The sequence below is a fragment of the Tetrahymena thermophila genome (genome assembly GCF_000189635.1).
Source record: "Tetrahymena thermophila SB210 genomic scaffold scf_8254429, whole genome shotgun sequence".
NCBI classification, from domain to species: Eukaryota; Ciliophora; class Oligohymenophorea; order Hymenostomatida; family Tetrahymenidae; genus Tetrahymena; species Tetrahymena thermophila.
This window is the reverse complement of record NW_002476210.1, coordinates 61290-88448: the sequence shown is the minus strand read 5'-3', so window position 1 is coordinate 88448 and position 27159 is coordinate 61290. Positions and strand designations below refer to the sequence as shown.

The window sequence follows — 27159 nt, the reverse complement described above, 5'->3', positions numbered from 1 at the left end:
TTGAATTTAAAAACAGTTAAATTATCATTCGGTGATAATTAGAAATAAATTCTCAATTTATGTTTTAGAAAAATTAAATTAATTTTATATTTGATTTAAGAGATTTTGTTTTAATTTAAAACTATTCATTTTATAAAAATATTTTAATTTAAAATAGTTATTTTCAAATAATTTATTTAAATAAGACTTGATTTGAAAAGTATTTGTTGAATATAATATTCTTTTTATATCCTTTTTGAAAACTGTTAAACCAATTAATTATTGATATTGACTGATTAATTGTTTGATAATTTAAATAGATGGAGATATTAAATTAATTTTGATGTATGGAGTATTTTAGTATTGTCAATAATATCCAATAAGACACAATGCTAGGTAGAAACATGAAAGTATACTCTTCTTTATATTACATTAGTTTGTTTATTGCTACAATAATGATATTTCAATAAAGAATAAAAGTCTTTCTTGAATTTCTATTTTCCAAGCATTTGAGATGATGGATGTAAATTATAAAATTGTTTAAAATCATGTGAGTTGTAAGTTAGCAACTTCAGCAGTATCCCAAGAAGTATGCTTATCAGTCTTCTTCAAAGAAATAACCTTTCTAAGGCAAGCTTTAAAAACGAATCTTTCTTCTTCGCATTCATACAAATATTGCTTATTCTTTTTAGTAAGAGGTCTCATACTATTTAGATTTTGTAAAATATTTATGAATAAAGTTATTTGTAAACGTTGAAATGCAAACAAGCAAATTCCGATATCTCTGATAAAAATATGCTTCTTTTAAAACTGTTTATATCTAGACCTTCAAAATAACTTTTGCTTTTTATCACTTTTAAATGCTTATTGGTTTTAAGGATAAACAAGATTATCAATATCTATAAATCTACATTCATTTTTAGCAGAGATGGAATTTGATTTTGTTGTAATTTTTCAATTAAATAAATGCTTTACTATGTGTAGTTGTAAATATTCTCAGGGTGGAAGGGAACCTTATCAAATTCCTATAGTTAAATTATAATTAATATAAAGTTAAGCGCCATATCTTTTGAAAATATTAATTCTAAATCAAATTAAAAATATTTAGGTTACGAGTAATTTACCGTCGGTAAGAAGACGAGGCCAGATTGTGGGCCATTAAGGATGGATGACTTCTTATTGAGGAACATTGGCACTTTTTAATTAAAATGAAGTTTAAATTGCTTTAAGATTACATTTTTCAATAATTATTAAGAGAATTCGAAGCTTATGAAAAATATTCATTTTTTAGATTAAGCAATTCGAAATGGAATGTGCAATTGTTAAAAATAATTAAAAATATACTCGAGAACGCAATCTTCGTAAGCCAACATCTATTTCATACCTTTTTTATAATTTATTGTGCTTTAATATTTTTATTCTAAATTCCTCAAATAATTCTATTACAAGGGGAAGTATCAAGTACTGAAGGTACTGAAATGGCTGTGTTAGCCATGAAAAAGAGAGCCATATTATATCTTTCCTTTTTATATTATTTTATATTTAATTTATTTTCTTCTTATTTCTTTTAATATTTTTCTTTTCTTTGTTTTCCCTTTTATTGCTTTTTTCTTTAATATCTAGAAGCAGATCCTATTTGCCTTATTTCTAATCTCAATGCAGATTCCTATGATAATTTATTAACTATTTTCAAACAAAATATTTATTTATTTCATTATTTATTTTCATCATTTTTTTATGCATTTGCTTAGATAAATATTTGCTTGCATTTATTTTTCAAGATAGATAACCAAACAAAACATTTAACAAAGATTTAATTGCGCTTATTTATTTATTTTTTAGTATGAAGGCCAAGCAAAGAAGGACATACAATAAAACAAATAAACATTTAAACAAATAAAAAAGATACTATTGAGAAGTAAATATATAAATAAATATCCTTCTACTCATAGTTACAATTTATTTTAAGATGATTAATTGATAGGTAGGTAGGTATGTATGTATGTATATCTTTTTTTTTATTTATAAATTATTTTAGTGTTTTTTTATTTATTTAATCATTATATTTTTTAAAATATTGAATAATGATTTTCTTTTTATTTTTATATATATTGACTGATTTTATTTCAAAGTAAATTGCTTGACAAACAATTCTAAATCTAAACAACCTCTCTAAATTAAAGCTTTATGCTTATTAAATTGAAATATGTTATGAATAGAGATATAAAATGTGATTCTTATTTTTTTGATATATTTATAAATATTTTTATGTTTAAAACTTTAATTAATCTAATGATTCATGAGAAATAGTTATTTTTATTCAAATAAACTAAGTGTTTTTTTATGACTGGTTGATAGATTAATTAGGTTTTATAAGGTCTAAATTAGCATTCTTTTACAAAGGTGACTATAAAAAGTTTTAAAATTATTTTTCTCTATTTTTAAATTTACTAAAAAGTGATAAAATTGAGTTGTCATATTTTGGGCTTTCACAGAAATTCATACTAAATTCTTGATTTAATTTTTATTAAGCTTTTTTTTTGTTACTATTATCTACGATAACTCTTAAATTTTTAATTTGCTTACTCTCATTAGACGGACTCTTAAAATAATTTTATGTCATATTAATCTCTTTGGAGTGATTTCTACTTTTACTTTTGATTAGCAATTTAAGCTTATCTGATTACTATTAATAACTCCTATCAGATTAATTATTGACATATTCATCAGTTTAATTATTTATATTAAGAATTCCATTTATCTAAATAGAATAATTTTGTAAGCCTAGAAAAGACTAATTACTATTCTAGGCATCAAAACTGTTTTACTGTTATTTAAGTGATTTGGTATTTTACTGTTTAATATTATAGTATTTCTCATTCAAGTATGGTATTAAATTTTAAAATAAATCTTTCACTTTTTTTAGATTTTTTAAAACGATTAAGTGGTTTGCCAGCTCTATTGAGTCAACTATTTAATTATACTGCTATTTCATTTAATTTAATTGTGTTTATTCTTTGACCTACTGTAATTAAGAATGGTAATTAAAAAATTCTCTATTTGGAGTTTAGTGACTAATCCTTTATCTAGAAGAGTATGTTGAGCTTAATTCTTAATTGTATATTTTATTTGCATATGGTCCTACAACTAGCTAAGGTTAATTACTTGAATTTGGAAAGTTTAGAACAGACTGATTTTTAAAAACTAACCCAATAGGAAATTTATTGTAATTTAATTCTTAAGCTATTTCTAATTTGTGGATTTGAGCCTATATAAATCTGTCATTCCAAGGAGTACTTAAAAACTTTTTTTAAAAGGTCTATTCTTCTGCATTTTTGACAGCTATTTGCATTTAGGGTAACTCAAATTCGTCTTCACTTGAGCTGATATTTTCGCCCCATTCCTATTGAGTAAGTTAAAATTAAGGATTAATAATCTTAGACTTTCTAATTGTTTTCTATAGCGGCTAACCATCACTTGTTTCTTATATAATTCTAATGTTTTATAGAGTAGGGTAGTTTGAGTATTTCCTATTTTTTAGCATTATATTAGATATTTTTTTTACTTCTTCGTCTGCTTTGATACCATCGATCATCATCTAATGATATTGATATGCTTTATCTATACTACCTAAATAAAAATAGCTCATTCCTATAAAATCATATGAATTAATTTCTTAGTCTTCCTACTTTAGAAACCACGATTACCTAAGCATCCTTTTAATATAAATATTTATTAAAATACAAACAATTTTTATTAAAATTATTATAATTAAATAAATAAAAATTATATGCTTATTTTAAATGTTTATTTGCTGCAATAAATATTAGTTACTTAACAAAGTATACAAGTGCAACTTTAGGTTTGTTAAGCCTTTAAAATCCTAATCCAATATACTTGTAGCAACTTATTTTGAATTTGAGGGTACCAAAAAGTTAACAAAAATTCTTGCAAATTTTCATCATTCTGATACATTTTAAGAAGTCATTATAATAATAACTTATCTTTCCTTGAAGTTTTTATATTACAAGCATAAGCTAAGATATCTTTGAATTATTTGACAAGTTAACACACTGTGATAATTTTTCATCAAGCAAGATACTATTTTTTGAAATTGGGATGGAATCTGTCAAGATTTAAATAAGATGATTGAGCAAGACAATAGCATTTTCGCAGTTATTTTCTAATATTTATGTAATAGACTTAGACTTATCGCTCTTGTTTTAAAAATAAATTAAATTATTTGTTAATATGACTTTAAATATTTATTACATTGCTTTTAAACTATCTCTCTGCATCTTTCTGCATGCTTTCATAAAATAAATCACAAAATTCTGCTTACTTCCTTTCCGATTTTGCTTGCTTATTAAAATTTTACTTTTTATTTTGATCATTTTTAATTTGTTCTTCGTACATACTTGAATTATTAGATTATTTTACAGTTTTTATATTCTACTTCTAGCTTGAAATATTAAATATTTTCTTATCATTGCTAGAGCAATATAGAGTATTTGTGAAACTTCTTTTATGACCTTGTTTAGATTTTATTATTTGATGAGGTTGTGATAAATTTAAATTGTTTTATTTGTCTTTTTCTATAAAAAATTACCCTGTATTATTAATGTTGTTATTATTTTTCTATATATTAAACTATTTATAGATGAGAGTCTTTTTTCTTAAATCATCCAAGCGTTTCTAAACTAAACTTTAGCTAGAATCAGTTCCCGTTTTATTTTATAATGAAATTTTTATTTTTTCAATCTTTTTTTTTAAAGAGTAATCATATTCAAAATAATGGTCAAGTATTTTATGTTGTGATCTATTCAAAGTTTCACTACAATTTCGTATAAATGGAGATTCTGGAACTGCGGTTGAATTTTAATCTTCTTATAATCCTGCTTAAAATGAATTTATACTCTCTTACTTTTTTCTTGTTACTATTGGAGATAAAACACAATCCAAAGAATTGTATTTCTTTTTTTTAATAGAAAAATAATCTTCTTTTACTTCATCCTAGCTCTTATTCATATTGAATTTCTAGTAGAAATAATCAACTTGGTAAGATTTATTTTTCTATATATAACTTAAATTAAAAGAAAATTTAATTAATATTTGATGTTTTTTTATTTTTTCTTTAAAGATTAAAGAAAAATACATAAATAACTTCAAACAATTTATAAAAATATTAATTCAGTTTATTATATAATTTAATAATATGTAATTTAAATATATAGAAAAAATAAACCACCATTTATTTAATAATCTAAACACATTATTTTTAATTTATAACTACTTTTAACATTTATTTACCTATCATAACTTTTCGAAGTTTTTAGACCAATTTTGATGATCGTTATAAAGTTAAGAAACTAAACAACCTAATATATATAAAGTAATAAGTAAATCTTAAATATTTTGTTTGAATAGATGATCAGATATTAAAAAAAAATAGTATTTTTTACTTATTTTTTTTAATTTTCTATGCAAATAGTTTAAAAACATTGGTAAATCATAAATAATAAAAATTATATAAATTCTCTACTTAAAAATAAAATATCATTAGGTAAATTTAAGTAAGCAAAACCCTATTACCTAGTTAAAAACTGTTGGAATAAAATGAAAGCATATTCTTCTTTTTTTTATACTTTACAAAATTTTATTTTAAATAAAAAATTTAAACCATAAATAATTTTTGTATTATATATAATACATCCATAATTACATACTTTTTTATAATATTTTATATATTTAATTTATTATTTTCAAGAATCTTAATTTTTGTTTTTTAATCCAACTATTTTGATTAGGATTTACTTAATTTATTTATTTTTGGCTAAAATAAAAGAATTGATTTTTCATTAATTTATTCATTTTTTTAAATAAACTTTTCTCTTTTTTTTTTTAAAATGTGGTATAAAAATAATATTCGATTGAAAAAATTTAATATTAAGAAAAAATAATAAAATGTTAAGTAATATTTTAAATAAAATTTTCAAACACTAAATTATTTAGATAAATTTATTTTGTTTAATTTGATTAAATATTTTTTTGGGATCAAGAGGTAAATTTTAACAACATAAAAGTCTTAAAATAATTTTAATGCGCATCTAAAAATTAAAATAATTTTTAAATTGAGCTTATATATTAAAGAAATAGATTTTTATATTATTTTTAGTAGATTGCAATTTTAAGTATTTTTATCTGAAAATTAATGTTTGAAATTAAATAAAAAAAACCAATATATTAAATAAAATATGAAAGATACGTTAAGAAATATTTTAAAAGAAATGTTTTGTTCATTTCTTAAAGAAATTATTATAAATAAATTTATGAATAGTTTTTTGTAAAAACAATTTTTTCTCTCTTGAATTTGTTTGATTTGGTAGGAGTTTTATCTTGTTTTTGGTTTCTTTCATTTTTTTAAATATTTGAGAAACACATATATTTTTGTATGATAATTTCTTTAATTAAATATATTCAATTATTTGATTTTCAAGCTTTTTTTTCATATAATGATTTTTCTTTCTTTTGAAATGTAATCAAATTTGGCAAATCAATATGCATAAATTTTGTAAGCACTAATCTAATTAATCAAACAAGAAAAATAATAATCCAGATCTAGACAGATTCCAAAAAAATTCAAATTTTAAACATAATATAAAAATGTTTGTTTTTATTTATAAAGATTTAAAATACCAAAATAATTAGATAAAATTGAAAAAAATCCTATGGATAATTTTAAGAATATGCTTGAATATACTGTAATATTCTAAAATTTAATGGTGTGAATCTTAAAAAGAATAAATTTGATGGTGATAAAAAAGTATATGAAAAATTCTAGAGGTAATTAATTGATATACGAAATCATATAAAAGAAAATTAATTAAATGATTTAAAAGATATTAACTATTTAATAATAGACATTATCACTTTGTGGATTTTCAAATAATTTTGATATAAAACTACCATTTAAAGCTTAAAGCAATCAATAATTGAGTAAATTAAGTGGTGAAATTTATTAATTTACTTAAAATTTTAAAGTTCATTAAGATTTGACTAAAGAGATTAAGACGTAATAACTTTAATTTATTCTTTTTAATATATCGGATAATATTTTTTTTCTTTTATACAATTTGTTTTGTTTTGCATAAAATAAGTAAACTAAATTTATCGAAAATCAACTTAATCAAATTTAGTCCATTTTTCGTATTATTATAATAATTGTAATCAATTTGAAAAATAAATACTAAAATTTTGTCAATTTAAAATTCAGATTAAAAATTAAGTAATTAAAAACCTTTACTTTATGAATTATATTATTTATTAAGAAACAATTTTGTAGATGGTTTACATCAATTTATATAGATTCAAAGAAAGATTTTTTTAATTAAATAAAAAAATTTATCTATACCTAAAACGCTTGTTACTTCATTTTGAACTTTACAACAAATGTAATGACTTTAAGGAAAGCGAAAAAAAAAATAAACATTTTGGATAAATTAAAATTTTATGAAAAGACAAACAGACACACTCAATTTATGATATCTAATAATAAAAATACAATTTTAGAAATTAACTTAGTTCTATTTATTATTTAGAAATTGTATTAGCATTCGCATATTAAAGAAGAAAAATCAACAAATTGAATTTTTTCTAATTACAAATGATGAGATTGGTATTTATTTTAATTTACTGAATGAAATTATATACTTTGACAGATAATCAATTATAATTTATTTATTGTTTATTTCAGTCTGTTAAAGTTAATATACTTTATATAAGTAAATAAACTCTTATTTAATTAGAGCTAATAATATATATTTATTTATTTAATTTTTTGGTTTGAATTTTATATTATAGTAATTGTGAATAATTATTAGGATGAGAATGAAAATCAAGACTTTTTTAGTTATGGTTGTGAAAAATAAGAAATATTTTTTATTTATTTTATGAGATCAATATTAGTATTTATATGTAAATTTATCATGTTTGTTTTATTATTAAGTTAGCAAGCAAACTGCTTTTCATATTTTTGGCTTTTTTTCTCAAGATTCAGTTTTGAATTGTATTGGTTAAGTGAATTAATTTTATTAAAGTTTTTATTATTGTTAAAGCATCATTAGCAGCTGTTGTTATTGTGGATTGAAATTCATAAGTTGATTTTAAGTAGCAGATTATAATTACTATTGTTACAAGTAGTTTCCATTTAACAAGTGGTTGTTCATATTGAAATTCTATCCATTCATAAAGACATTTTAAAGAGGATTTGTTAACTGAGATAGAGTCATTTGTTGATTAGGTTAAGCAACCTAGAGGAATTGCTATTATTAAAGGAGGTTTTATTGTTAAGATTGCTACTATTATTATTATTGTTGTTGTTATTGTAAGAGTAAGAGTGCATCTGTGTGAATTGAGCTAAATCCATTTAAGGCAGAAGTAGCTTATTGCTAAAAGTTTTTGGCAGACAAGTCTAAATTGATGTTAAGAGACTATGGATTGGTTGATGATAAGGGTGTTTCAAGGATTTTGGAATCTAGTAACTAAATGGGTTGCTATTAAATAGTAGGAAGAGAAAGCAATCCACTGATCAAATTAGTAGAGTTCTGATTGCTTGCAGAAGAAAGGTCTTCACTCTTAATTTTCTTTGAAATCTAAAGAAGGTCAACATCTATTTTAGGATGGAATCTGCAGTACTTTCTCTTTTTACCTAAAGATTCCATTTTTCTTCTTTCCATATTCTTTCTTTCGTGGATTTATGGGGCTTCAGTTTTGATCTTTTCAACTAGATTGAGGATAAATTCTTCAGAAAAGTCTTTTTCTTAGAGTTAATCTATATTAAGTAAGCTCAAAGAAAAGGAAACATAGAAATGTTCACCACCTTTGTCCTTATTATCCTTTTCTATATTAAAAACAATTTATTAGTTTTTTGCTAGTAAGTTAATAATAGAAATAAAAAATAGATATTCTTCTTTCAAATAGATAAAGAGGATTTTATTTAAAATGGAAAAAAAGAGAAAGCTTTTGTAAATTAGATAAATAAAAATATGAAAAAAACTTCTTTTAATGAATGATAAAATATTCTTTTAAATCAGAGTATTAAGAAAAAGATCTGTAATATTTTCACAATGGTTGGATAATACCAAAGAAATTAAAAAAAATAAGTTTCCTTGTTCGTTAGAAATAATTAAATCAATAAAACAAGCCAGCTAAGCTGGAAAAGCAGGAATGCGAATTAATAAAAATATATTAGGGGAGAGGAAGGTAATATAATTTTGAATTAGTTATTATTGCGAATCAATTTTAATAACGCATTAATTTGCAAAATCGGTATAAAAGTTAAAATTATTATTTAGTTAAAGAAAAATCATAATCAAAATAGAAAAAAAATTAAAAAATTGTAGAACGAAGACTGTATGCTATATTAAAATTTACAAGCAATAATGGTTCTATGGTATCTATTACTACCTAAAAGAAATTAAATGTTCCAATTATTTTTCTGATTCAGGTTAATAAAACAAAAAAAATCCACCTTATTACTTCAACAGAAGTGAGTATTTTAATCAAGGAAAATTCTGCTTGCCATTTTTAAATTACTAAAAATTTTATGCTGCTATTTGGATTCAGTGGTATTTTTTTTACTTAAAACCTGAATTATGAGTTTATTATCTTAAATTTGTAAAAAAGAGTTAAAACTAGTTATTATTTGTGTATTGTAAAAATATTCATGTGTGTTAAACAAAGTAACAAAATTTTTTAAATTTAAAAAGCAATGAAATAAAAAATAAATGAATGAATGAATGATTGCTTTTAGGTTCCAAATTACAAATCAAAATTAATTTTTCGTTTTAAGGTCGTGAGTATTTAGGAACATGGGTGAAGAATATTTGATTGGCTTATTAAAAATTAGATATGCTAGTCGAGCTATAAACATTCCTAATTTGAGTTAAAATAAAATCTAATTGGGGGATTCTTTGTTTAACGAAAGTGCGAAATGGTTTGTTAGACTTTCTGTCTTACTGCGACTAAAAAATTTTAATTGATTGATGAATTTTTATTTTAATTTGTTATAGTTCTATTTTGAGTGAATCTATCTATCTATCTAATTATGTGGATTTGCATTTTTTTGAAATAGTGGAATAGATTGATTAAAGTAAAAAGGGAAATTTATTAAATTGAATAAATATATTATTGGGGGCATTGCAAAAAGGGAAAGGCTATAAAAGCGTACTGCAAATGAAATAAATAAATTGGAAATCTAGTATTAGGATTTATTTATTTATTACTTATCAATTTATATTTCAAGAAAACTTTTTTATGTAAGAGCAAAAGCAAGCAAGTAATTAGATGATAAAAATTTATTTATTATAACAATTTTCCATTACAATGCCTATAAAACTCTATATTAGCTTGACTTTAGGTTAGGAAAATTGAAATTAATTATAATAAATAGTAAATTCCTTTTTACTTAAATACAAATAGGCAGAAAGGTAGTAGATTTATGTTAACTATTTAGAACATTTCCATATATTACTGCATTAAAAAGTTCACAAAAATTTTAGAAAAAGAGACAGTAAATTAGTCAATTTATCTATCCTATGAATTTGGGGATCTTAAAAATATTGATTATAAGTTAAATCATTAAGATTGTCTATTTATTTCGAATCAAATTTTTGCCGTACAATCAGGATGCTGATTTTGAAAGATTTTATTCAAATTACTTTTTTTGAAATTCAAGAAAATTTTTATGAACTGATGTGTAAATTTTTAATGTATTAATGAATTTTCTTTCAAGAATACTAATTTTTGTACTGAAAATTTATAAAATAGATAAGATAATTAGTTATTGTATCTAATTTAATAATAGCAGTAATTAAAACTTTATTGAAAATTGTATTTAAAAATTTTTAAATGTAAGGAATAAAATATCATCTATGGAGACTTATTGAAAATCTTTTTTAATTAATTAATTAATTTATTGGACATTTGATAAAAAAAGTAAATCAATTTCCTTTTATTGGCTTTAAATTTGCCATAATCAGAAACTATTTTGAGATATCTAACTAGCCTTGATTTGTTAGATTAATTAATTAATTTATTTATTTATTAATTGTTAATCATGGTGATGAATGAATTAGTTGCTTATTTTTGAAATTTAATTATTTTCATTTACTATTTCAAAAATAATAAGAAAATGCTTAACAATTTAGATGTAAGCTTTTTTCAAAATGAAAAATGAAGATTTTCAATTAAATGATTTATCTATTCGAAAGAAAGAAAGAAGATGACGAGTTAATAAATTAATAAATAAGAATAATATTTACGATATTTAAGTTCCTTGCTTTCAGAATCCCAATTGACGAAGTTGATTATATCTCTCTTTTTGGCTTTACCCTTTACAGTAGGGAATATTTCAGAAATTTTAGCAATATTTTTTTCCTCTTAATTTTTTTGTTTTATCTTAATCATATCGGATGTGGAAATGGAAGTATTTTCAAAAGTATTTTATATAACATTTGAGTCATTGATAGCACCGTCAAGTACTGTGAGAATGTGGCGGAAATTATTTTACACACTTCTATTTTGTTCTTAAATACGTTGGAGTTCGTAGAATTTAAGGTCTTTTATAATAGAAGTACTATTCTTTATACCTTTAATGCGATTGTTAATTTCTTCTTCACCATTCTTTCCTGTGTAGCTAGTTTGTTTAACAAACTCGTTTAACTAGTTTTCGACTTATCTAATCTTATTGTTTCCCTACTCTTTAATGATTTTGAAAGCATTCTACATAGTGTTTTATGCATCTGTGTAGAATTATATCTTTTCTTTCAATTTAGATAAGTGCTCACTGTTTTGAATAAATAGGGATTCTAAATTATCTTGAAGTAATTTGTTTTCAGTGTTTACTTAGGTAATTTTATTTTAAAGAGCAATTAAAAATTTTTTTAACTCTAAAATATCAGTGTGATGAGATAAGTGATTTTCTTTAATGCATTCCTAGCAGATAAGACGCCATTATAAAGGGCATTGATCATTTGCGCACACTTAATCTAATTGCATCATATGTTTGCGGCATTGAGGTAAGGGTAAGGTCTAAATAATTTTCTCAGAAATAGCTGAACTAGAGTCTGTATTAGAAATCATTTGTTTGTGAAGATCAAATAGATAAATGATTCAAATAAATTGTTAATATGAATTTGTATGTAGAGATGATGTGGAGTATGTTTCTTGTGAAAGTTACAACTTGGAAATAATAATTGGAGAGCTCTTTTTGTATTAGGAAATAAATTTATAAAGGGTCAACGGTAGGTAAATGATCAGAGAATTCCAGATAGTGTAAAGGAATCTTTGTACTTAGAATAATATTATGATTTTGTATTTCGGAAAATGCTTTAATCAGAATGAATTTTAGGTTATTCTTTATAACTCAAGTATATACTACTTTGATTATCTTACTTTTTTTTCTTTTTTTATCAATTAATTTGTTTTTTCTTTTTTTTTTTAATTTAGGATTATGATTATTTCTTTCCACTTTTTTAAAACTAATAACTTGATATTTTTTATCAAAAAGGAAAATATTAATTTTATGAGTCCTCACATTATTGATTTTCCTTTACCTTTAAATTATGCTAATAGATTGCAACCAAAGTTAAAAAATTGAAGATCATTATTAATTATTGCTTGATAGGCAAATCACAGAATAAATTAATACAGCAAAAAAATAGACTTTCTTAAATTCTGTTTGCACCCGAATTTCATTCACTTTTTAATTAAGTTGCTTTCTTCTTTATTTATTTATTTAATTATTTTTCTCTCTCTCCCTGTTTATATTACAACCAAAAACTTATTGATAATATCAAATATCAATTCACTACATATTTACATATTTATTTTTGAAAATCCAAATTTTTAAAAGTAAGTAAAGATCTGAATTGTCTAACAACATGAATAAAATTAATTAATTCAAAATTAATTTACTCTTTTTTTAAAATGACTTTTCCTTAAATATTTTTTTGAAATTTAATTTTTAAGTGAGAACACCGAAACAGTCAATCGGTCTTATTTTTGTACGCGCTTGATAATAAAAGCATGATTTAATAAATAGATTCAAAATTCTAATTTCATTAACTGATTAAATTTCTTCTAATATAATTAGTATTATATGTTTAGAAAACTTTTAAACCACTTTATTTCATTTAAATGTAAATAAAAAAATAGTCCATGCATATTTGCTGAATTAATAAATCCGTATCAGCCAGTTAAATAAATTATTATAAACGTTCGCTATTCGCTTTGCATTTATTGCAGCTAAATTAATTTTTTCCATGTTAAAACAAATTCTATTTAATTTACCTTAAATTTTTTTTAAATCTAGGATTACTAGCGTTAGGTTTTCCGCCATAATTATTCTACAGAAGCAGGATTTTAATCTTTAATTCAGCAATCTCAGTCAAATTCAAGAAAATTAAAAAAATCATTAATTAAAATTCTAATACTCCTTCGTTTTAACACTTTTATTGAAGTTTTCTATGAATTATGTATATTATTTAAAATTTTTATTATTTCAGTTATTTTATCTCTTTAGGAATTTCTGAACTTTTTAGTCTTTGTTTCAACTTTTATTAGGTATAGACAAATTAATCGAAAAAAAAGGAAAAACATTAAAAAAAATAGAAAGTGAAAAAATATCTAAATTCTAATAATTAGCTTGATTATTGTGTACTACAAGACGAAAAAATTAATTTTGCTTTTACTTTTTTTATTCGTCATATTCCCCAGGCCTAATCCTTAATAAATCTGAATATGATATTCCTTTTGATTTACTAAATGAATATTAACTTACACTGGAGCGCTTTGGATTTCATTCATATTTTTTGTAATAAGTATATCTAAAATCTAGAAATATTTGCCATGTAAGTAAATTAAGGAATTCGCATACAAATTTACCAATACAAATTATTTGTCAGACAGACTTGACCAACCATATATATTTGTTGATGTTAAGTATAATCAAATAAAAACAATTATAAATTATTATTTTTAAATATATAAGTTAGTTCTTCTAATTCCTATTTCCACTTATTTGCACAAATACAATAGAGGGGAAAAATTATGACTTACAATAATAGATTAGACTTCCCCCTAATCAGTTTTTTTTAACTTATTCACAGTTTTACATTAAATTAAAAAACAAAGATCATTTTCCCCAAAAAAATAAAAATAAACACGTACAATTTTTATAAATTAAATTTATATTACTTTTTGTATATTAAAAATTTTGTGTTATACTAGCTATTTTTAAATAATTATCTATTATTTTCTAACACAATTTGTATTTTTAAATAAATAAATTATTATTATTATACCAAAAATAACATAAGTTATTAACAAATTTCCTTTAAAAGAAAACATTTAAATAATTTTTATTTCCAATGCATATTTTATTTTTGTTAACTTTTACACTAAGAAATATTTGTTTTTGTAAAGATTTTATATCTAAAAACATGTAAGCAGCATAGCTAATATTTATATAAAATATATATACTATGAGAATTTATAATAATAAATCAAAATCTTATAAAAATATTAACAATATTTATATTTTATTTGTTTAACAAATGTATTTTATTAAATGATTGAATAGATATTAACATGAGTAAATTCATAAAATATTTATTTACATGTATTATTTTCATATAATCATACAAATATTAACTCAATTATGTATGAGACATAATAAATTTCTAAAAAATTTTTACTATCATTTATAGGTGTTTTTAAGAATAAACGTATAAGTATGATATGAACCAGAAAAATGTGTTTTTATTCTTTCCAAAAGCTAATATATATTACACTAATAAATAAATTTCAGCTAAAAATTTAAATATGTGAGCCAATATATATATATATAAATATATATGTATAAATAATAAAATGTTGTAGAATTATAAGGGCGGTTCAGCCTAATGTTTTTGTAAGCATAAAAACTTTGTTTTATAAATTTCGAAAAAGAATTTCAAAAGAAAAACTAAACTAGTCAATTTTTTAGATGAACAGTGACCACTAGATCGTAAACTAGAATAGAGAGACTTCATTGAAAATAATAGAAATAATGATTCTTAGTTATTTTTAGAAATCAAAAATATATAAATGTTTTTCATCGAAAATTTATCTTTTGAAAAACATTTACCATTTTTTAATTTCATTTTAGAGCTAACAGATCATATTTTTAGGAAACAAGATAAAAAATTAAGGTTTGATGACTCATGCTTATACAATTTAGATAATTATTATAAACGATTTCTTTCCAGAATAAATAATAGGAATAATAAATAATTTTTTTAAATTTTAGGAAGAAAACAAACCAATTTTTTAATTTTTTATAATAGAAGGTAAACTGTTTTGATTGGGAATTTATTTAAATGTATTTTAATAAATTCAAGCAGATCATTTGAAAAAAAGTTACTTATTTTTACAAATTTTATTTTTTTAAATCAGTGCATTTAAATTATCAAGTCAATTTAACAATATATTTAAGCTAAGTTTTCTTTATAAAACTATTTTACTAAATTTTCTAATACGTAATAAAATAGTAAATAAATATATATTAATCATATGAAAAACAAAAAAAAAGAAAAGAAAAAAAGGAACCTTTGATAAATTTTAGTTTACTGAAAACAAAAGCAATTTAATTTATTATTGCTCCAATAAAAGCCAATAATATTTCAAATTTATTAACTGAATTCTTTTAAATATAGTAAATATGTAATTAAATAATAACTGTGCTCAAATTACAAATACAATTTTCAAATTTGATAAAAAATATCATAGAAAATGCTAAATATTTCTATTAAAAGAAGGTTTAAATAAGTTTAAATATTAAATATAAATTTTAAAAGATTTAAATCGTAATTTATTTAAAATTACTAATCCTTTAATAATTCTTTTAGTAATTTTATTAATTGAAAAATTTCATTTTTTAGTAAAGATGAGAGTTATTTTAACTTTTAATCATAATTTGAGTTCTAAACATGCAAAATATCAATTTTATTTTTACTAATTTTAAATATTTTTTCATTAAATTGTAACTCCATTTATGAATTACAATACAGAATAGATAGCTTTTAACTCTTAAGATCGCTTCCAATAACTAAAATTAAATAAAAAAGCTCTTCTTCTAGTAGTATTTATTTATTAGATTGCATATATATTTTATTTTGTATTTCATTGTATTAAAAATACAGTTTTTATAATATTTTAACCTTTAAACATAATAGTCTATGTAAAAAAAAATAACAATTTCCACAAATAAATAAGGTTTTAGTTGCAAAAAAAATAGGATTTACTATTTTTTTTCCAATTAAAAATGTTATATACAAACATCAAAATCATTAAAGGCTTATGAACGAATATAATAACCTAGCAAGCACTAAATAGTAATTTTAATCAAGGGTAAGAGTTTGTAGCAGACAATTATTTTATTGGATTAATAAATCTTTTAGATAATGGCTAATTTATGAATATTTCAAAAGAAATCATTCATTTTTTTAGTTTATTTTGGAAGAACTTTAAAAATTATTTGTCAAGATTTTAACATATAGTAAATGTAAACAAAAATTATATTAGAATCAACTGAACAATATTTAACATTTTGATAATAATTTGAATTATATTTGAAAATACTTCAATTATAAGAGCTCAAATTTTATAATTTTTATGTTGATTGAATAAAAGATTTTAACTTTTTAAACTTAATAAAACCATTATTTATTGTGAAATAGAATGAAATAAACAATCAGTTATTGGCTAGAAAATTAATTTGTTTTTTTAGTTATCTTAATTCTTATGTTCAGCTAACTGTTAATTATTAAAAGGACAGGTATATTTTTATTTTCAAGATCTCTTTTTTATTTTCTGAAACATAGGAGTAATAATTATAAACTATGGTGATTTAATTGAAGCTTGTAATAATTTTTTGTAACTAATTTGCATTTGATGAAGTGCAAAAATATTCCTTTTATAAAAATATTTTCTCATAAAAAAAATGAAAAGGTAATTAATAATAAAAATAACAAAATTCAAAAAATTTCTTTTTTTGTTAATTATTTGCTCTTGACTTATATGCTTATTTAATAAAAAACTCTAAATTAATTTCTAAAAATGCAAGACCACATATTTTATTTGATAAAAAAAATATATTTCAGCCAATAATTAAACAAAAAAATTTAACAAGCAAACAATTTCAAAATTTTGGTAATTAATTTAATATTTCTGTATAATCTAACTATCTAATAAAATGTTTTATGAGTATTCCTAATTCATTTCCCTTTTCATGATGAATGCTATGACTAGCGTCATCAAACCTAAAAATATAGTTTGAACCAAAATCATTATTATCTAGTTAAATATTTTTTGTTATAGGATGTAGTATTCTTCTTTTAATTGTATTTTCACCTAAAACAAATTCATATATTTCTTCTTCTATTGTTGAAGCTAACACTACATTGTCATTAGGAGAATAGGCAATTAACCTAGGTATTTTTTTGTCTAAATTCCTAAATCTAGAAAAAATTTCTCCATACTTTCCAGGAACGCTTAATTTTAGTTTAAGCAATGGAATAATTTCATGGAAAGTAAAGAGAGATGCAGGCCCAATTTGGTCTAATTCAACTTTTGATAGACTCAAAAGTTATTTTCTATTAACAGATATTACTTAGTTTAAATGATCTCTAAACTATTCATCTTGAAATTATTCAAATGTTAGATTATTCGAATCAATAAAATATCTTGTTTTTTCTAAGATGTAATATTGTTTAATTCCTTACCATAATGTAAGTGGGATAGATGCTAGCTAAACTAAACCTTCTACTCTTTAAGGCTTAAAATAAGTAAAATATTTCACAATCAGTCCCCCATACGAATGTACAACAAAGATAGCTTATTAAATATTTAACACAGTCATAAAGTCATCAATTAATTAAACAAGTTAATCAAATTTTCCTTAGTAAGCTCCTCTTCTTTCATCTTTTTTATCAAAGCCAGGAATGTATAAATTAATCATACGACAAAACTCGTAGCCTATCGTCTTTTCTATTTTACCAAAGTATCTTATACCTGAAGGGATGCCTGAAATAAATATAATTGTTTTTTTTTTCAACTCAAAGCGTCCTAAATTATCTAAGTTGTCTCTGTAATCAATAAATCTTCCATCTTCAAACTTAACTCTTTTAACTTCAGATTATTACTTTTAAAAGTTTTCTGACTGTAACTTAGATTCTAGAATATCTAATTCTTTCTTTATATAATTTTAAAATACTTCTTTATTTCTATCGCAAATATATTAAACAACTTCTGCTTATTACTAAATTGTTTAATCATTTCTTGGATCATTTTCAAATGAGTTTGTTTGAATATTTTGTATCATTTCTAAAACAATCAATAAATTTATTAATAACTTTTTTACCTAATTAAAAAAAAAATCAAATTTATCTTTTTATTTATTTCTGATAAAAAATGGATAATTCATAAACACCAAGTTAAAATTATAAATATCTATAAGTAAAATTTATCAGTATATCAACTTCACAAAATTTTTATTTGGATTTCTAAGTTTTAATTAGAGTCAAATATTATTGATAATAATCTAAACTAATTTTATAGTTATTAATCATTTTTTATTAATACTAGAAAATATTTAATTTTATAAAATATCTTTTAAAAAAAAAATTAATAGCACTATTTATGTATAATTATTTTAGTCAGGAGATTAGCATTAGGTTATGATCATTTTATATTTAGAATCTTATAAATAAAATATTAATAGGGAGACATTAATTATAATATATTAAATTCATTTAAAATTTAATTTAATATTTTTTTTCAGTTAAAACTAACATTTTAATTTATTTAAATAAATAGATGATTTGATGAAATTTTGATTATCACTTTTTTATTTGATAGCTTAAAACAGAAGCCTTCAAAAATACTAAACAAAAAATATTTTCATTTTAGTAATGACTTAATAGTATTTTTTAAGTATAAGAGGTTTGCCATCTTACCTAAAATAACTTTGTAATATTTTTAATAAAAAAGTAACATTGAAATTTGAAATATCATAAAAATTTAGAAAATATTTTGAAAACCAACTAAGTAATTAAAGATCTTTGGTATAATATATATTCTAAGTTGATTTATTGCTTGAGGGTATATAAAATATAATAAAAATACAATAAATAACACATAATATATTTTATAATATTATATATTTATTTTAATAAAACATATTCAAAAATAATACCCCTCTTATAAAAAATCATTTAAAACAAAGTAGAATTTAATTTTATATTACTTTTATAGTAGATTAATTGATATAATATTCAATTTTATCTTTATCTTTTATTAACTATTTTAATAATAATCTCTTTTTCTATTATATTCCTAATTTTAAATATTTAATTAACTAGAGAATTCTTTCACTTTCATTCATTTCTTTGTGTTTTTCTTTATTGTAAATTTATTTTTGATGTTTGATTTATAATTTCTATTTTGTAGACTAGCTTTTAAGAAAAGCTCTTCTTCATTATAGTTATTAATATATAGATTATATTTATTTTATAAACAAAGAATTTATTTTTAACGGCTTAAAATAAAATATGAATAGATAAATATATTCTAATTTTTTTAACAATTTATATTTGTTGAAATTTTAAAATATTTAAATCTTTGAAAAATAAAATACTGTTTGTTTATCTTAAAAATACATTTTTTAAAATTTGTTTTTATAATTGATATTATATTTTGTAAAATATTTCTAAATAAAAACACTAGTTACTACTCTTTTTTTTCTAATTAAATATTGTTTCCTTCATTTAAATTCTGATTGTCTAATTTAATTAAGTGTAAATAGGGCTTATAATAAAAAATTTGTGAAGATTGTTTGATTATTTATTACAAAAGAATTTGAAATTTGTTAAGGATTTATTCAATGTACAAATTTGCGATAAAAGTAATTGAATATTGACCATAAGCTAGAGATATATTTAATTCAATTTTTAGACTTTGTGATAACAAATTATACACAAATACACATTTTTCAAATTTAGTAAGTTAAATAATATTGTATAAAAATAATAAATTAACAATTAAATTCATAGATTTTATTTCCATTTTATAGTAAATTTGTAACATTTGTTTTAAAAAATTACTTTAAAGGGAATTAATTGAAGTAGAACAGATAACGAAACAAATATTCATTGGTATAAGAAAAACTTTTAATTTCTAAAAATAATAACAAATATCTTAATTTTAAAATTTGTATAAGTAAAGTCACCAATAAATTAAGATGCATTTTAAGGTAGTTGATTGAGTAAATCAATTATTGGTTAAAATAAGAAAAAGTTAGAAAAAGTAATTAAAGACTAATATAATCTAATTTGGTTTGTTTGGTTTTAACAGCAAGGATAAAAGATATAAAAGACATATGTCCTTGAGCTTTTAATATTTTATTGGAGTAATCAAGCCCTCATTTTAAAAACTCCTTTAGCCAATATTAAGAAATCAGCTTCTGGATTATAGATATTTTATAATGCAGATATCAAATGTTTTAGAAATAATAGGGATATAAAAGAAAACCTACTTTTTTACTAACTAAAAAAAAAAATCAAATCTTCTATCTTGTATCTATCTATCTAATGGTATATCAAATTAAAAATAATTAAGAGAGATAATTCGAAGTTAACATTTAATTCTGTATTTATTTACAATTTATTTATTTTTGTATGATTTCTTATTATTGATAAAATTTTCTTTGATTGATGAATTAATTGATTAGTTAATTAATTAATTTAATTTTTTTCATCTTTACTCATAATTCAAGTTGTTATAATTCAATTAACAAGAAATATATTGGATAACTTTACAAAACACCAATCAAAGAAATTAAATTACAAAACAAAGAGAAAATTATAAAAAGAAATAAATAAATATAAGTAGTGAAAGAAGAAGAGTCATAAGAACTATCTGACAGAGAACTCCTCTTTTTAAATAAAATATTGTAAAGCCATAATCGCCAAAGGATAAAGTAGTTACAAAACTAAAAAGTCTCCTGGAAAGATAGGTTAGCTTATAGATAGCCAATAAGGAAAGTATTAGATGTCGGCGCATCAACTCAACATGATCTCTTAAGATAAAGTGATTAATTCATTAAATAAAATAAGTAGATGAGCAGTTTGAATAAATTAACTTTTAAATTTATAGTAAATAGGTGATTACTCAAGCCATAAACAGAATGGATAACTAGTTATTAGTAGCAATTAACTGTAAATAAAAGAGGGGCAAAATTAAATGTTACTTAACGAGAACATAAATAGCAATTTTTAGTTGAATAAGAACAGTTAACAGCAATTAATTGGATAGTCTACTGGTTAATAAATTTAAAGGTTCAATAATACAACTCCTAATGGTGGTAGTAGTAACTCTTTGAGTAATTAAAATAATTAGGTTTTTTAAAATTAAGATAATTATAACAATTCTCAAAACTCAAATTAGCAGCCGAGCACAATTAACGGTAACAACTATAAAGTGATTAAAACTTACTAAAAATTAGGTGTTGCAGGTGGTAGTTCTGCAACTAATTTTTCAAGTCAAAATACAACTTAATCTTCAAGAAAAAGAGGATCATAAAATTAACATTAAAGCTAATCTTAAAGTTAGCAGTAAATGTTAGCAGCATAATAGGAGATAGCCTTAATACGTGAGTAGTGTATTTTTTGCCAAAAATTTACAGCTTATCGCAGTTTTGGGCCTCTTCTAAATAAAGCTCTTTATTCCAAATATTCTTCATCATAGAATTATTTCTACTCTAAAGATATAAATGATATTTTGGGAAATGTTTCAACAAAAGTAGTCATTAGATTTCGAGATCTTGAAACTTACGATGAAGAAGAGGAATTTTTAAAGAGATTTTACCATAAAAATTAACAACCTGTTAAGATGCGTGATTTGACTGAATATTATAAATACCACAAAGACATTCCAAGATTATTTATGGTTAGTATAGGTAATGTAATGAATCGTTATCACGACAAGCGTCGTAGAATAGAATACTAGCGCATTAAAAAATAATTAAACTTCGAAACTTCTAACAACAACAATTCTGAAGATAGTCAGTTAAACACAGAGGAAGAAGATTCAAATGGTAACAAGGCTTCTAAAAAGAAAGAAATTCCTAAAGAATGCTCAAATATGCTACAAGAATTAGATGTAACTCTCAGCTTTCATCAAAGGATGGAAAACAAAATAAAGCATATAAATATTGATGGTACTAGCAATAATCAGCACATTTCCGCTAATTATAATGGAATGAATGCATTTTATATGAATCAGCAACCTAACAAGGTTTACTTATAACAATAAAATCGCCCCTAATCAAATATATTTGATATGAGCTCTATGATGTAAAAAGCGAGTAACAAAAATTTCTTTCCTGCCCAAGCCGCTTCATACAATGGTAATAGCAAAATTGCTCTCTAGAATTAAATTTAATTTAACTATTACAAAGCTGGAGAATTTGGTAATGAAAATGAAAGCAGTTATTAGCTTTCAAGAATTTTACAAAGTTTTCAGCATAATGCAGATGATAAGTACTTTTACTCTATAGAGACATCAATGTCGAATATGAACAATATTCTAAACACACAGACTGACGATTTGAGTTTTCTCTCAAATCAAAATATCTAATTCTAACAGCAGACTTAACCATCTCGTATATAATATCCTTAAAATAGTATTAATAATAAAATTGTACCAACTTTAAACTTCTCTAAAAACAATAAAAATACTTAAAATAACATGCAACCTACTTTAAACGAAGATGTTTAATCCTAAATCCATTCTAAAAACAAATAAATGGCAGAAAATGCAATTCTAAACCAAAAATATCAAAGCATATTAAGTTAAAATTAAATAAAATAATAGCAATAATCTTCTTCATCAGGATCGTCCAACAACTATACAAGCAATTCTCAACAAATGCTAAATCCTTTCTAAGAAATTCATTCTAACTTGCCTAATTAGAAGCTTTCTAATATAATTTAAGAGCAGTAAATTAAAATGCAAAAAGCTCTCCTTAACAATGGAATGCAATTAAGCTCTAACAATATAGACGGTATATAAAAACAGTCTACTAATTAGCTTCCCTCTTAATAAAAAATATAATAAAATATTTCTTCTTCTTAGTCTTCCTCTAATTCTTTAGTTAAGTAAAATAACATTAACTCTAATTTATTTATTAAATAACCTTCCTCAAGCTCTAATAACAACCTTGGAGGTAAGGAAGGAGGATTATCTATTGATAAGTTAGCCTCATAGTCATAATCAACTACTAACTAATAAAAATAAACAATAAATGCAAAACAAATAATGAAAGTTTTGACGCAAAACCAAAATAGCTCAAATAATAAAAACGCAGGATTTTCTAATAGCAATTAACCAGTCACTGCTACTAATTCTCCTCAAACTTCTTTGATAGAAAAGGACTCCAAGTAAGCAAATTCCCAGTAAAGTTAGTAAGCATAGATAATTGACTAACTGAAAGTAAATAACTAAGTAGGTAATAATCAAAATACAAATAATAACTAGGCATTAACAAGGAACAAAAGTAACCAAAGTATAAGCTAAAAGATTTTATAAAAAAGAGCAAGTGATAATATTTATTCTTCAGCCAGTGTTAATCCTCTGCTTTAATGCTCTACGAGAATTCCTTCAACTTAAAAAAATTCTTAAAATATCAATGCAATCAATTAAATGCCATTTTAAGCCAATAATAATTAAAATAGCAATAACAGTACGAACATCAGTAATAATAACATGAAGAAAAATGAAATTGACTCAAATAAGTAACAGTAAATTGAAAGAAGATATCAAACTGCTGAAAGGGAAAGAATATTCAGTGAAAGAAAAGAATTAAATGATAAATTTTCAATTACCAACACAATCAATCAACTTAAATAATCTGAAAAGCAATCTCCTACAATTAAGATATAATAATAAAATCTATTATCATCTTAATAGCAATCTTCTTAAAATTAAATTTTATAAATCATGTCTCAAAGGTAATCCAAAGAATAAATTTACACATAAAAGTAGCAGTAATTCGAACAGTATTAGCTTAAGCAAAATGTAAATAATAACAATACTCCTGCCACTACTTCTAATACAAGTAGACCTCGCTCTAGCCTTCATTAAAATTCTGCTTCTTAATCTTCAAACCCTAAGCATTCCACAAACAAAGCTCAATAAGTATAAATAAATCCTCTTTTTCAAACTCTTCGTTAGTAAAATATATAATAAACAATATCTAACATAAGTTCTAATGTTAACTCTTAAATAAATAACATGAAATGTGAAAGTATGCCCTCTTCAAGTGCTTTGAATAATCAAACAATTCAAAACTAACAACATTCTTAACTAAGTAGCACTCTTTAATTCTTGACATCATAAAATTCTTAAAATAATCTTTAATTTTCTCAACTATAAGTAATATCTGATGGATCTTCTTCTCCTTAGCAATTATTTTACTAAAATTAGTAGCCTTAATTACTTTTAAATGATCTTTAATCGCATTATCACTATTCTTCTCCAAACACCAATAACAATCCTGATAAATTACACAATAACAACGGTGATCTTAGAATCAAAAAACGCAAAGAAGGCTAAACAAGTTTAAATGTTAAGGGAAGTTCTATTACAGGAGTGAGTGGATTGGTTGGAAGTAGCAGCAATATGAACTTTAGCTAGCTTAGTCAGATAAATTAACCAAATATTAGTTAAATTTCATAATAAGTTCAGCAACAATAGTAATAACCATAATAATCTTCTCGTAATCACCTCAAATCATAAAATTCATCATAAAAGAAAATTAAACATTCTTAACATCAAGCACCACAATTAGATATATAATAATAGATACAAGTGTAAATGAATAGCAATAATAATTTATTGTCCCAAAACTCTTCCTCTTAGCAAGCTCCTTCGATCAGTTAAACAAATTTCTTTAACTCTAAGCGTAACTCTTAAATTTAATAATTAAATCCTGACTTGATTAAAACGTAAGTCTACAAGACTTAATCCACTTTTGGAAATAACTAAAACTAAAAAAATCGTTCTTCAAGCAATCCAAAGCAGTTGAAATTTCCTCTCAATGCAAATAATTACAATAGCAATTTTATAAATTCTGGTAATGTCTAAATTCCTAAAAATTAAAATTTCATATTATAATACGACACTAACACACCTAATTCTGCAGCTTTGCAATCTTCTATTCAATAACATTCTAGCCAACAATAGCAGTAATTAGCTAACTACTAATAGTAATAGTAAGTAATTTAATTACAATAACAACAATAGCAACAATAGTAATAATTATAGTAAGTTTAATAGGGAAAGCATTAAAAAAGTAATTCTATTGCCATTTAGCCTGGCAATAATAATATTTATAAATAAAGTTCAGTAAGCAGCCACACAAATTTTAATTCTAATCATTCTTAGACAAGCAGTTAGCCAAACTTGCTTTCATCTTCCCTTTTAAACTAATTACCTTAGAATATGAATGTACTTAATGGAATAAATACATAACCAGCAAGTACAAAAATTCCAAACAGTAATTCGATAAGTAATTAAGCAAATACAGGCAACGGTATCAACTCAAATAATAATTTTACATAAATTAATTTGTAATTAATTAAAAATTATAACACAGGAAGCACAAATATTATAAATTCAAATAATTAAAACTCAAATGACATTACAAACACCTTAACAATAGGTACTCCTGTTTATTAGCAAAGTAATTAAGGAATGCAAAAGCACTCAAGGACGAGAAGTCAAGAGTTAATTACTAACTAAATGAATATTATAGGATCTAGTACTGCTCGTAATAATGATAATCTGAACGCAAATTAATAACAAATAATGAATAATTTACCTGGAGGTGTCTCTTAGATTAACTAAGTTTATGAGCACAAATATCACTATAACTAGCCTTAATCAGTACGAAATAAAGCTGAAAGAACAACTTCTACACATTTTAGTGACTCAATTAAAAGATTGATAGAATAGAATACAATTTCAAGTTCTTCAACAACTACTAACAGGACAGGTTCAATGATATCTGCTCAGTAATTCATTTCTTCAAAATAAAAAAGTTAAATCTAAAGTAATTAAAATCTTACTAACAATTCTTCTAAATACTATAATTAAAACATGACAAATAGCCCAGTCTCTATTCGTAAAAATATTATGAATAGTAACAATAATAATGGGAATGCAAATAATAATAATCAAAATAACTTAAAGAAAATGAACAGGATAGATACTTTTGCAGCTAGAGTGAGCAATATGATAAACATTTTTGATCCTAACTAATAAAATAGTTAACATGTATTGACTAATCTCCACAACAACAGTGGAGGAGTAAATAATATAAACAGTACTTTGAGTAATTTTAATACTAATTAAATACCATAAACTTAGCAACAATTAGCAAATAACAGCAACAACCTAAATCATAATATTAATACTACCTTAAATAATAATTAGGTTGCAAATAACTCAAACTATACAACTCAATCTAATTAAGTTAACATTTAAAATTATCCTCCAAGTGCAAGAATTAATTTAAATGCAAAAAATTCTTCAATTATTAGCCACACTGGTTCTCTTAGTAGAAATAATTCTCCTTCAAAACAAAAACCAATCGGGGAATTAAATATACAATAAAATTAAATGACAGGAAGCATATCTCCATAGATGATTAATTCAGGTTCAACAGGAGCACTTTAATTAAATTATTAAGTACCTCAAAACTTCATTCCATCTTCCACATAATCTAATACTGCTCAAAATTTATCTTAACAAATAAGTAACTCTTCAAGAAACGCCTCTTCCCAAAGAGGAGCCTCTAAGGCAAGCTAATTAATTAGATACAGATAAAATAATTAATGAAGAAATAAATATATTGAAAGAATATTCATTCAAGCAAGAATATTTTAATTAATCAAAAAAAAAAGAAATAAATATATATTTTTATCTATAATAACGAAAACTAAATAAAAGTTAGTTATAATTTGAATAAAAGCTACTTTCTCTAGTGAATATGATAATTAGTCTAAATAGATAAAAATAAGT

At 22.4% G+C, this 27159-nt stretch overlaps 7 protein-coding genes across 7 annotated transcripts; 3 read left to right on the top strand and 4 right to left on the bottom strand. All coding sequences in view use genetic code 6, as the record gives it.

Moving 5' to 3' along the window:
* Positions 1-525: 525 nt before the first annotated feature.
* On the bottom strand, positions 526-5007 carry TTHERM_01043280 (hypothetical protein; the record flags this gene model as incomplete). Its single annotated transcript, XM_001030674.2, has 8 exons — positions 526-685; positions 955-1004; positions 1093-1174; positions 1324-1363; positions 1426-1662; positions 2431-3695; positions 3814-4196; positions 4252-5007. 8 exons carry the CDS (start codon positions 5005-5007, stop codon positions 526-528), a joined length of 2973 nt encoding a protein of 990 aa, XP_001030674.2.
* A 3017-nt stretch (positions 5008-8024) lies between these two features.
* TTHERM_01043270 (hypothetical protein) lies at positions 8025-8699 on the bottom strand (the record flags this gene model as incomplete). The annotated part of the gene is made up of 1 exon (XM_001030673.2): positions 8025-8699. One exon carries the CDS (start codon positions 8697-8699, stop codon positions 8025-8027), a length of 675 nt encoding a protein of 224 aa, XP_001030673.2.
* A 2280-nt stretch (positions 8700-10979) lies between these two features.
* Positions 10980-12120, bottom strand: TTHERM_01043260 (hypothetical protein; the record flags this gene model as incomplete). The annotated part of the gene is made up of 2 exons (XM_001030672.2): positions 10980-11044; positions 11301-12120. The coding sequence occupies 2 exons, from the start codon at positions 12118-12120 to the stop codon at positions 10980-10982; spliced, it is 885 nt and encodes a 294-aa protein (XP_001030672.2).
* A 25-nt stretch (positions 12121-12145) lies between these two features.
* TTHERM_001043259 (hypothetical protein) lies at positions 12146-12582 on the top strand (the record flags this gene model as incomplete). The annotated part of the gene is made up of 2 exons (XM_012799788.1): positions 12146-12407; positions 12548-12582. 2 exons carry the CDS (start codon positions 12146-12148, stop codon positions 12580-12582), a joined length of 297 nt encoding a protein of 98 aa, XP_012655242.1.
* A 2653-nt stretch (positions 12583-15235) lies between these two features.
* On the top strand, positions 15236-15968 carry TTHERM_001043258 (hypothetical protein; the record flags this gene model as incomplete). The annotated part of the gene is made up of 2 exons (XM_012799787.1): positions 15236-15368; positions 15475-15968. 2 exons carry the CDS (start codon positions 15236-15238, stop codon positions 15966-15968), a joined length of 627 nt encoding a protein of 208 aa, XP_012655241.1.
* A 1250-nt stretch (positions 15969-17218) lies between these two features.
* Positions 17219-18400, bottom strand: TTHERM_01043240 (alpha/beta hydrolase family protein; the record flags this gene model as incomplete). The annotated part of the gene is made up of 1 exon (XM_001030670.1): positions 17219-18400. The coding sequence occupies one exon, from the start codon at positions 18398-18400 to the stop codon at positions 17219-17221; it is 1182 nt and encodes a 393-aa protein (XP_001030670.1).
* A 2726-nt stretch (positions 18401-21126) lies between these two features.
* Positions 21127-26976, top strand: TTHERM_01043230 (hypothetical protein; the record flags this gene model as incomplete). The annotated part of the gene is made up of 2 exons (XM_001030669.1): positions 21127-21165; positions 21232-26976. The coding sequence occupies 2 exons, from the start codon at positions 21127-21129 to the stop codon at positions 26974-26976; spliced, it is 5784 nt and encodes a 1927-aa protein (XP_001030669.1).
* Positions 26977-27159: the final 183 nt, after the last annotated feature.